The following is a 12,301-nucleotide window of genomic DNA, read 5'->3' as shown; positions in this document are numbered from 1 at the left end:
TTTCTTTATATATTAAAAACAAAAAAGATTATATTAGTTTTTCTGAGTGAAGAAAATGGTTAGGTATAAAATGATTAGATATAAAAGTTTACATAAACATTTTGATAAAAGAATTTCTTCTAATAAAATGATAATGTTATGATGTGACAGTTTATTTTCTATGTCTTCATGTGAAATGAGTATAAATAATTGCCTCTATATAAAATAGGCATGCTTCTAAAATATATCTTGTTTTCAGAATTCTTTCTGACAAAGTTATTTGAAATAAATATAAAATATATGTTATATATTACATTCTAAGTAAATATATATATATATATATACTAATTGATTTGCCATTTTGAACAATATACTGATATGTGATTTCCATCCTGTTATGAAAACATTTTTGGTAGTTTTTGAGCATGTCAGAAGTATTCATTTAATTGTTTGAATACTCTATTTTTATTTTTTAGAAACCAGCAAATATCCTAGTAATGGGAGAAGGCCCGGAAAGGGGGAGAGTCAAAATAGGTAGGTAAATATGGCTAAAATAATTGATAAAGTGACTATCATTGCTTTATCAGTGCACCTTAAAGTTCTTTATAATAGCTATTGGTTTTAAAATGAATTCCTTATTACATTTTTAAGGAATAGGAAAAAATTTTAATATTGGAAAATTGAGCATAAAATTTTTCATAAAAATATTCTTTAAAAATATTCTTTAGAATATTTTTCTATTTCACTTACATATTTCATGAAATTTATCTTTTACACTTGAAGATTTCATGAATCTGATAGACAGCATTGATAAGTCACTAGCCCACAAAATATTAAATTTCCTGTAATAACTTCTATAAATTGGTTTTGTGTGATTTCTCCTGAGTTTAAGAAATAGGCATACACAATAATCACTTACCCATAACTTCTCAGACTAATATTACCTCACTCAGCACAATAAACTTAGCACCTAACAAATACAACTAGACTCTTAGATTTTTAATTTTTAGTATACACTATGTCATAAGCCTTTATATTTATTATATGCTTGCCACTGCTGATTTCTCTCCTCAGTGCAGTGGAAGGAATTCAGACTTGTCAAAGCTTCTCAGTTCAGATATTGTCTATGGCACTTTACCTCTTTTGTGATCTTGGACAAGTCAACCTTTCTGTGTCTGTTTCCTCATCTATAAAGTATTTGTGTCTTAAACTTTTTAATCTCACTTGGAATGTCATGTTAATAATGGCAGCTACAAAATGTAAGTAGATAGAGGGCTGAACCTGGAGTCAAGAAGGTCTGAGTTCAAGTTCAGCCTTAGTCGCTTAATAGTTGGACAAGTCACTTATCCTTCTGTGTGCTTCAGTTTCCTCAACTATAAAAAACTTTTTTAAAAAAAGCATTTCTCTTGCAGGGTTATTGTGAGGATAAAATGAGATATTTTAGTACAGTTCCTGGCCTATTAAGAGTTTGAGTAACACTTGTTTCCTTCCCTTCTAACCTCTTGCCAAGTTTACTTTGTAAATGTATTTTGACTGTATGTATGAATCTGTAGAAAGTTGGATCCTAGATGTTTCCCTTTTTCATTCTCTTTAAGTCCTAAATTCTATTCCTCAGCCCCATCACATCAACCTTGGTGGATGATCTTAGCTCATGAACTTCCTTTGTCATAAAGGACAAGTAGCTCCCACATCCTCTTTCATTCAAGTATCTTTGCTTATTCCTTTTCCTTTATTTCATTTGTGTACAGATCTTACTTGACCTTGCTATATTCAAACCTCGTTCTATGTTCATATTTCCTCCTCCTTCTGACTTCCTCATAGCACATTGTCACTCCCTCTAGTATCTTTATTATGCATTCTTTTTTAACTCTCTTGTATCAAATTACTTATATTCAATTATTTTTCTTCATGACTTTGTAGCATTTATATTTGTAGTATTAGCTACTTGCTTAACCTATGGAAACTCTTCATGACTTATATGATGTTCCACTCTCATGTTTCTTCTCTTATATCTCCTTTCTTGTGTCTTTTCCCATATCCTAAGTTGACAAAGGATTTTACTTCCTAAGTATCAGCTCTTCTTTCTGTTTTTGTATCAGAAAATTGATCTATTATGCTCTCTCTCTCTCTCTCTCTCTCTCTCTCTCTCAGGTTTTTGCAAGACAATGGGGCTAAGTGGCTTGCCCAAGGCTACACAGCTAAGTAATTATTAAGTGTCTGAGGCCGAATTTGAACTCAGATCCTCCTGATTCCAGGGCCAGTGCTCTATCCACTGCACCACTTAGCTGCTCCCATTACTGTCTCTTTTAATGAACCTGTTTTTTGACCCAAGAACAAGTTTCACAGTCTGGTTAAAAGTTTCAACTTGAATTGCCTTATATAACTTAAAACCCATTATGTTAAAAACTAAAGAATTAGAATGCTTACCTATTTCTATCCTATTCAACCCCAAAACCTAAACATTATCTTTGGCTTTTTTATTTTTTACCGTAGACAGTCACCAAATCCTAGTGATTTCTTCTTTTTAAATGTGTCTCCTTTTTACTTCTACTTACAGCTTTTTTTTTCCAAGTTCTCATTACCACAAGTTTTAATTCAGTTCAACAGGTATTTATTTAAGAGCCTGCTATCTGCAAGGCATTGTACTATTTGCTAGGGATAAGTATGGGGATAAAAACTGGATCTGTAATTTCATTGGTATAGGGAATTTTAGACTGAGGAAATTCTATTCACTAGTGAAGTTTTCATCTTATAGAATTTCTTAGAGAACTGAGTTGTGACTTGTCAGAGCCACATAGCCAGTCCTGGTTCCCAAGCCAGCTCTTTATCCAGTTTTCATTCTCTCAATCACCTTCGTTGTACTCTTTGTCACCCTTGATTTCTCACTTGCATTCTCCTCACAAATCCAGTCTCTTGCTGAATCCTATCATTTCTACCTTCACAACAACTTTTACATGTGTCCCCCTCCTTTAATCATTCAGCTGCTATCCATCAGAACCTCACCACCACATCTGGGTTTTTGCATTTGCAAGTTGTTTTTTTTTTTTAATTTAAGGCAATGCAATCAAGTGACTTGTGCAAGGTCATATAGCTAGGCAATTATTAAGTGTCTGAAGCTGAATTTGAACTCAGGTATTCCTGACTCCAATGTCAGTGCTCTATCCACTGTGCCACCTAGCTGCCCCATTTGCATTTTCAATAATTGCCTTCTGCTTGGTCTCTCTGCCCCAGATCTCTCCACTCCAGGCCATCTTCTACTCAGTTGTCAAAGTCATTTTTTTAAAGCACATATCTGACCATATTATCCTCACTAAACTCAGTCAACTTTAATAGAGTTCAGATAAAATTTAAGACCTTCTTCTTGCATTTAAAATCCTTCAAAAAGCTGACCCCGACCTACCTCTCCATGCTTCTTACCCTATACTTTTCTGCACACACAGTACATTGGACTCCTTGTTGTTCCTTGTTCATAATGTGCTGTCTCTTATTCTCTCTGTGCTGGCCCTTCTCTGTCATTCCAATACCCTCATTCTTTATTTCTGTCTCCTGGCTTCTGGGCTGCTTTTCAAGATTCACCCCCCAGAACCCTTCTCAGTTTCATCCCCCTGTTAGTACCCCTCTTCTGAGATTGACTCCTACTTTCACTGCCTAGATTTTGTATATGTCTATTTTTTTTTCATGTTGTCTCCCTAACTAGAATATAGGGTTCTTGTGGGCAGAGACCACAGTTTGACCTTTTGTAGCTCCAGTGCTTAGTATAGGACCTCACATGTGTTAAGCACTTAATAAATGCTTGTTAACTTGTTTACTGATGGTAGGCAAAAAAACTAAGGAGTCTTCAACTCAAGGAACTTATATTGTACTGGGAAATATAGTATGTAAACGTAAAGTAGTTTGAGGACAGGGAGAATGGGGGGGTTCAGGAAAGGTCTATAAGAAAAGAAATTGATTATTCAGAGTAATAATAGCCATCTATGTGGTCTTTTTGTCATTATTTTCCAGTTATTGATTTCATCCTTTCATTCTCCTGGGCAAAAACTTCTGTCTTCTCCTTATTAGGTAATAAAGAATTTTAGAGTTGAAAAAGGGCTAGAAACCATTGAATTTAATTCTTTAATTTTATAGATGAGGAAACTGGGTTTCAGAGAGAGGAAATGATTTCCCCCTAATCCTCTAGCTAATGAGTAACAGAACCAGAGCTAGCACCCAGATTTTCTAACCCTTAGTCCATTGTCCTTTCTGATACATCTTGTGCTATTCCTATTCATAGGATCTCTTAATATGACATTCAGCAGGTACAGCAGTTTTAGTCTACCCCATTTATTTAGTTTTATTTCTCATTACACTTCAGTAGAAGCCATTCACCCTTGCCTATTCTTATTCTGAAGAATTTCAGTTTGAAATAGTTTAATTCAACTCATTTCAGTATTTACTTATAAACCACTTGTATGTTAGGCACTCTAGATGTTGGGTTAGTTGCTGAGGCACAATGATTAATATGAAAGAGCCCCTGCTCCCTTGAGGCTTATGTTCTACTTTTATTTTGTCAAAAACCAATCTTTGAACATAAATTAGTAAGGATTCATAAATAAGATAAAGTATAGCTGTTTATATTTCTTTAAATCTTGCTTTTGTGTATATCCTATTTAAATAGATTAGTAATAGCATTCATCCATTCTGAGAGTACTTGGAGATATATAAAAAACATGAGGGAAGCTAGGCAGTTAAACTACTATGTCATATTATAGCATTCTATTAGAAATATTTTGATATTTTCCTTAAGGCTTCATAATAATGTGGAAACTGTTTATAGGCCTCTCAAAAAAGGACCAAGTGGTTTGGATTACAAATTACTATAATTTTATTTGACTTTGAAGTAGAAGAAACCTTAGTTTAAATCTAGTTTAAATCTCCTTAACTGAAAGGTGGACACATTTTAAATAAGTAGAAGGTAGGAGAATGCAAAGGGAGAAATGTTGGTTTAGTTTTTAGTTTAAAAAACAACAAAACTAATTAATGGATGGAATATCATTGTATCAACAACAATAGATACTTATTAAATATCTGTCACTAAACTTATCTATCACTAAACTTAAAGCAATTTTTTAAGATCAGTGAAATTATTTTGTCTCTATGATTGGCAAATTTATTGAGAGAAAATATCAACTTAAATTTATTTGTTCTTTTTTAAAAAGTTGAACCATCTCTACAAATCCCTTATAAATTCTAAGGGGAAAAATATAATTTTTTAAATTAAATAATTAATGCTTATTATGATTGCAAATTTAAGATGAAACACGGTTGTCTTGGTTCCTCATGTAATCTTTGTCTACACTATATTTATAGCTATTTTATAAAGCTTGCAGCACATTTTTCCTCATTTTATAATCACAATGAGTCATATAATTATTATTTCTTTGATTTTATAGCCAATTGGTTGTGTATATCTGTAACTTATTTGATGACAGGTCCTAGGTGAAGAATGTTTCTGTTAATTATATTTTTCTTATGAGAAATTATGTTGTTTATGGTATATTTCCAGGGATCCATTGTGAAACAAGTAGAGGGCAGTCTCTACTCTGTCATAATACATACAATTAAATCAGTAATTATTCATGAATAATTATTTGCTAAATGGAATGGTATGTGTGTTTATGTGTGTAAATCTATAGGCAAAGGTGTTCTTAGGGTCCATTTTATGGTTTGGGATTTATAAGATATGGCAATATTATTTTATGAACAGGAAAATGCTGTAAAGCAGTATTTTGCTTTGTTTAGCATATTAAGTTGATTTATTTTATTGTTTTATTTTTTAGCTGACATGGGTTTTGCCAGATTATTCAATTCTCCCTTAAAACCTTTAGCAGACTTGGATCCAGTCGTAGTGACATTTTGGTATCGAGCTCCAGAACTACTGCTTGGTGCAAGGCATTATACAAAGGCCATTGGTAAGTTAGCTTAAAATAATTTACCACTTTGGCAGTACTCTATCATAAAGATTTTAATGATATGCAATGCTTTACCAGATTAAATTTATCTTTTAAAAAACTTGTTATATTCTAATTTCATGTCTTTTCAGAAGGTTTGATTTAGTAAGCTTAGACTTTGACCTTGGAGACAGGGTATGGTCCCTTTAATGGAAAGAAATCTCTTTCATTAGCAAAGATATACAATCTTGTTGCTATGGAAATGATTGAATGCAAATTTTATTTTGTACAAATAATCTGTAACTTATTTGTTGAGTATGTGGGAACAGAAGGTGATCAGAACAGCTTCCTTCAAAAATAAAAGAAAGAGGAAAGCAGTAACTGGGTATAAGAGAAATTTTCATGTTGTGGAAAAGCTATTACATTGCTGACCTGGGTATGAGTGCATCACTATAATTTTTTTTAGCTTATGTGTAGATCATAAATATATTTTCTCTCTTGAAGCAGGAGACAGGGAGAGACTACTTAGGAAATAATAATAATAATAATAATAATAATAATAATAATAATAATTTTAATAGCTGTTATAATAATAATAATAATTTAATAGCTGTTTTTTTTCCTCCTTTGAGATTTACAAAGCATTTTCCATAGACAGTCTTTTCAGAGTGCTGAGAATTAATGACTGAATATGGGGCCCTATGGCACAAATAACTGAAGCAAAAATTTACTATGGAAGCTGAAATATGTTGCAGAAGAGCTTCAGTTCTGATCATCTGGTGAAGCTGCTGAACATTGTAGAGCCCTGTTTAAGCCCAGAAAATTAAGACCCGTAAAGGGTTCTGAACTAAGAGAGTCAGTGTAAATTCATTCCATTCATGTCTGAAGATAGTTAAGAACTATTATCTTAATAGGAATGGCAGACCTTAATAAGAATAAGGTACCTAACTATGCCCAGTATTTATATTTATTTAAATCTTGATATAAATTTGCATTTTATAATTGACCTTAGGTGGAATCTATTTTAATCTTTTCTTTTTATAGATAATGAACACATACTCCAGGGTCATGAATAAAAAAGAATGCCCAGTTTCATATAAGTAGCTAATGACTGAATCAAAAGTAGAACAGATTTCTGATTTTGAGTCCTGTGTCCTTTCTACTATACCATATGGTCTCATTTATATTTAAAATAGAAACTAATATCAGTGCTAAATTGTGTGTATTTTTGTATATATTTGTAAAGAGCTTCATTAAAAGCATAATTGATTGGTCATTCTCATTACTAAGCCAGTGAGGAAACTGCATTTTTTTTTTATCACAAACCCAGAACAGGTAATACTGTCTAAATGGCAGCATATCTAGATTATTGTGAATATACATAAAAAATACTTTACATAAATTCTTTGTATAATCTGAAATGCACACAAAAGTATTAACATCTAAACTCTTCCCTGGTAGATAAATGGCTAAAGGTATGATCTAGCAGTTTTCAAAAGAAAAAAATGCAAACTATAAGCAGCTATATAAATTATTGAGATGAGATGTGAGAAGACAGGCCTTCTAATATTCTGGTGGTACTTTGCATTGATCCTTTCTGTTGTGTAAAACAATTTGGAAATGTGACCAGAAAGTCACTCAATTGTACCTAACTTTGAATGGGCATTTTCCCCATCAAAGTGAGGGATAGAAAGGGACCCATATAGACAAAACTATTTTTGAAAGACTTGGGAGCTGATTAATGCAGTGAGGAGTTATGACTTCAGCAACCAGTTAATGAGGCATGCTTCCTACTTGATAAAGAAGTGATGAACTAGAGGCACAGATGAAAACATATTTTTACTGATATGATCAATAGATTTATTTTTCTCTTGATCATTTTAAAGATATTACTATTTTTAATATATGAAATATCAGGGCATCTAGGTGGTGCAGTGGATAAAGCACTGGCCCTGTAGTCATGAGTACCTGGGTTCAAATCCGGTCTCAAACACTTAATAATTACCTAGCTGTGTGGCCTTGGGCAAGCCACTTAACCCTGTTTGCCTTGCAAAAACCTAAAAAAAAATATGAAATATCTCATTCTTTGTTTTTCTAAGTATACATTAGTTACAAGGTTTTTGTTAATTCTTTTATTACCGAAAACTATTTTAGTTTAACATTTTCAAGTTTAATCACTTCTCAGGATTTCTCTATTGTTAAATTGTGATTTGAGAATACTTGCTATTTAAACTCTTGAATCTCATTGGTAATACCCTTGTGAATGTAAATCAATCTCATAAACATTTTTAATATGTAGATTATGTAGATTTAATATGTAGATTAAGCATATAGATCAACAGCTGATAGTCCTTAATTAGAATGTCATTTGTTAATATTAATATTATTATTAATGGCAAAGGTCAGAAATTTTCCTCCCACTACTCCTCAATCTTAAGAATTTTATCCTCCAGTCATCTTAAAAATTGATTTCTCAAATTGGTTTCTTTACAAGTGTTGACATGTCAAGCACAAATCTCCTTTATGTGCATTTGATCTAATCTAGCTACTTTTCATGTCTTTCTGTTTTGTCATCTGCTTGCTCTGTTTTGTCATCTTGGCTATTTTGTCATCTGCCCTGTTGTCACACTTACTCCTCTCTCTCCCTTTTATTTTTTGCTTCCTGTTCTGGATAGACTAATTAAATCAGTACTACCCTTCTGAAAAGGCGATGTCCATTAGCTTTCCTTTGGATCATCTCTGTGACTTGATAAACCAAAACTCCCTTTTCCAACCTCTTTTCCCCTCTGTTTGTTATCTTTCACATTAGAATATAAACTCTTTGAAAGCAGAACTGTTTCACCTGTTAATTTGTATTCATAGTGCCAGCACAGTGCTTGACTTCTAGTAAGCACTTGAATGTGGCAGGTTGACCGATCAGCAGAGCACTGTAGTAGCCTAGGCATGAGGAGATAAGGATCTGGGAAGAGGAGAAAAATGCACATATTTGAGAGAGATGTTGCAGAAGTGGAATTGGCAAGTCTTGGCAACAGATTGCATATTGGAGACATGGTTGATTCTGAGGAGTTGAAGATAATACATAAGTTTTGAGTTTAGGATATTGAGAGTAATGTTAATGTGATGCCACTGAAAGTGACAGGGAGATTTGGAAGGGGAGAGGGACTTTTTTTTTTAAAAAAGAATATGAGTTCTGTTTTGAACATACTGATTTAAGATGTCTACAAAACATCCAGTTTGAGGTGTCAAATAGGCAGTTGGAGATGAGAGACTGGAGGTCAGCAAAGAGGTAGATTTAAGAATCATCAGCATAAAGGTGATAACTGAATCCATGGGAAATGATGAGATTCACAAATGAAATAGTAGAGGGAGAAGAGAAAAGAGCCCAGGACAGAGCTTTAGGGCATACCCATTGTCAGTAGGTATGACCTAGATGAAGAACTAGCAAATTGTTCAGATCTCAGATGGTTTAGATTTGATCATAGAAAGAGGGGTAGGAATGTTGGAATCAGATGTAAATTTAATAGTGGCAATGGAAAAAGGGTGAAAACTATTTCATGATCAGGTATTAGCTTTCTTGGTGTAGAATGACAAACTGACTTGGGAACCAAGTAAATCAGGAGGACTTGAGGTGCCTTGAGTTGAAGTTGAAGAGCTCAGCATGAAGTTTAGTGACTAGAAAAATTGGAAACCTTAGTCTTACACTTTCTTAGAGTTCATTTAATTTAAAACAATCAACTAACAAATCTTTACTGAGCATCATTGTGCTAGATGCTTTTTTTTTTAGGTTTTTTGCAAGACAAATGGGGTTAAGTAGCTTGTCTGAGGTCAGATTTGAACTCAGGTACTCCTGACTCCAGAGCCAGTGCTCTATCCACTGTGCCACCTAGTCGCCCCGCTAGATGTTTTTTGTTGTTTATTTGTTCTGTCCTGTTTGTCTCTTTGTGACCCAGTGAGCCATAACATGCCAGTACTGTCTATGGGGTTTTGTTGGCAAAAATAGAGTAGTTTGCTGTTTATTTCTTCAATGGGTCAAGACAACTGGAGATTAAGTGACTTAATTAGAGTCACAGTAGTATTTGAGGTCAGATTTGAGTCTTTCTGACTGTAGAACCAATACTGTACCCACTGAGTCATCTAGCTACCTCTAGCTGGAAGCTACAACTGCCTACTAAATTCAGAGCACACTTGGTGACTGGCTCCTTTGTGACACCTAGAAGAGAATGGACTTCAGAGTAAGCTTTATTTATTTATTTACAATCCCCAAAAGCTAATTGGCTTGATTAAAGAAGCCTCTTAATTTCTGGTAGTATTTTAGTGGTCTAATTTTAATACAGTTCATTGGCTAACTAGATGCCATTTTTCCTATGTTCAAACAGAAGGTTTTTAGGTATAGAAGTTTTGAATGATTGAATCTAATACCCAGTTGTTCACAAACAATTCTCGATGTGATACCCAATACCAGTTCTAATAGCTAGATAATTATAGCAGTGAAGAGGTTTTGCCATAGGGAAAAAAAGTTTTTCTTATTTTTTCATAGTTAAGAAGCAAGATTTTTATTTATATATTAATATGTAAATATGTTGCATTAAGTGGACCCAGTCTTTGAATTGTTCTAATGGTTGTATCTGAATTAAATAAAAATATGGTTGTCTCATGAATCATACTAGAACTTGCATTGCTCAGCTTCTATTCTGATCTTTGCACTGCTCTATTCTACCTTTGAAAGCAATCAGCTACCTGCACCTTCAAGGCTGCTCTCTACTATAGAAAAGAGTGAAGTCAGCACATGAGGACCAGATTCTTCATTATCACTGTGTACCTATTGTAAATAAAAACTAATAAACAAGTAAATATAAGAGGGACTTAGTATTAAATGAATTAAGCGGATCTTCAAAATATTTTATTTCAGAATAATGAAAAAAATTGTCAAATTTAACTATTCCTGAAACAGAATGCCGCATACTCAAATGTAGTAAGGTGGGTATTTGTAAATGTATATGTTATAGGTAAATGTTTATGGAAAGTTGAAATTTATTTTAGTTTTTTACTTTTGTCCCTTAACTTAATCTTTATGATTAACTTTATGTTGAACTTTACTTCCTATATGATTCAACTCATTATAAAGACTACCTACCCTGATAGATTCTTTTCAATGTTTTCATTAAAAAGATGGAAGCCTCTCCCTTTTAAAAATAATTCATACACTTTCATTGTCATTGAACCATAGTGTTCTTTGCAATCTAATAGGCTGTTGTATCCTTTTTGGGCACAACCTAAACAAATATTCCTTCTCACTAAATAATATCTTAGTTCAAGAGATGGAAGGATATTTTGCAAAGCAGTTATGTCTAATTCTGTCCTTATTCAATTTTTCCAGCCAAATATGTCTAAGTGAACTTTGGTCTTAATTGAAACAAAACACAATCCTAAGTATTTCCATAAAATAAAACCTACTATCCAATTTAATATTTGAAAAAATTATGCATGGTTCAATTCTTAGCACTACAGATACAATAACAAAAGCAACATAGCCCTTGCTCTCACAGAACTTATATTCTGCTGCTATAAAGCATTTAATTATCATTATTATCCATGGGCATAGTTGAAAGGACTATTAGATGATCTGTCCTTTTTAACTCCAGGAAATATATTGTCATTTCTCTATGAATTGCATGATGAATTGTTTATACCAGAACTAAGAATGTTTTCTGTAATCCAGACAGCCATCCAAGTGGTGAGGAGATGATGAGACTTACCTAAAAGTGAGAGAGCTCATCTTTCAATATTGTATGCAATCTCCATTTTCTTCTGGCCTTTGTTCTCAAGCAAGTTATCAACTTAGCCCACATTCCTTTTTTTAAAAATTTTATTTGAGTTTTACAATTTTTCCCCCAATCTTACTCCCCACCCCATGGAAAGCAATCTGTCAGTCTTTTATTTGTTTCCATGTTGTACATTGATCCAGCTTGAGTGTGATGAGAGAGAAATCAGATCCTTAAGGAAGAAACAAAAAGTATAAGCGATAACAAGATCAGACAATAAGATATCTTTTTTCTAAATTAAAGGGAATAGTCCTTGAATTTTGTTTAGACTCCATGGCTCTTTATCTGGATACAGATGGTATTCTTCATTGCAGACAGCCCAAAATTGTCCCTGATTGTTGCACTGATGGAACGAGCAAGTCCATCAAGGTTGATCACCCCCATGTTGCTGTTAGGGTATACAGTGTTTTTCTGGTTCTGCTCATCTCACTCAGCATCAGTTCATGCAAATCCCTCCAGGCTTCCCTGAATTCCCATCCCTCCAGGTTTCTAATAGAGCAGTAGTGTTCCATGACATACATACATATACCACAGTTTGCTAAGCCATTCCCCAGTTGAAGGACATTTACTTGA

At 33.4% G+C, this 12,301-nt stretch overlaps 1 protein-coding gene across 14 annotated transcripts in view; it reads left to right on the top strand.

Annotated features, from left to right (window-relative positions):
- Positions 1 to 12,301, top strand: part of CDK19 (cyclin dependent kinase 19) — a 192,409-nt gene that overhangs the window by 150,842 nt on the left and 29,266 nt on the right. For 13 of the 14 annotated variants that reach the window (XM_074187364.1, XM_074187352.1, XM_074187360.1 and 10 more), the window contains 2 exons: positions 456 to 513; positions 5,796 to 5,927. In XM_074187364.1, coding sequence (XP_074043465.1) covers positions 456 to 513; positions 5,796 to 5,927 — 190 coding nt within the window. The remainder of the gene's footprint in view (positions 1 to 455; positions 514 to 5,795; positions 5,928 to 12,301) is intronic. The other variant, XM_074187354.1, reaches the window with a different exon arrangement.

The sequence above is a fragment of the Macrotis lagotis genome, chromosome 5 (genome assembly GCF_037893015.1).
Source record: "Macrotis lagotis isolate mMagLag1 chromosome 5, bilby.v1.9.chrom.fasta, whole genome shotgun sequence".
Classification (NCBI taxonomy): domain Eukaryota; kingdom Metazoa; phylum Chordata; class Mammalia; order Peramelemorphia; family Peramelidae; genus Macrotis; species Macrotis lagotis.
The sequence above is the reverse complement of the archived record's forward strand: the minus strand, read 5'-3'. Positions and strand labels throughout refer to the sequence as shown.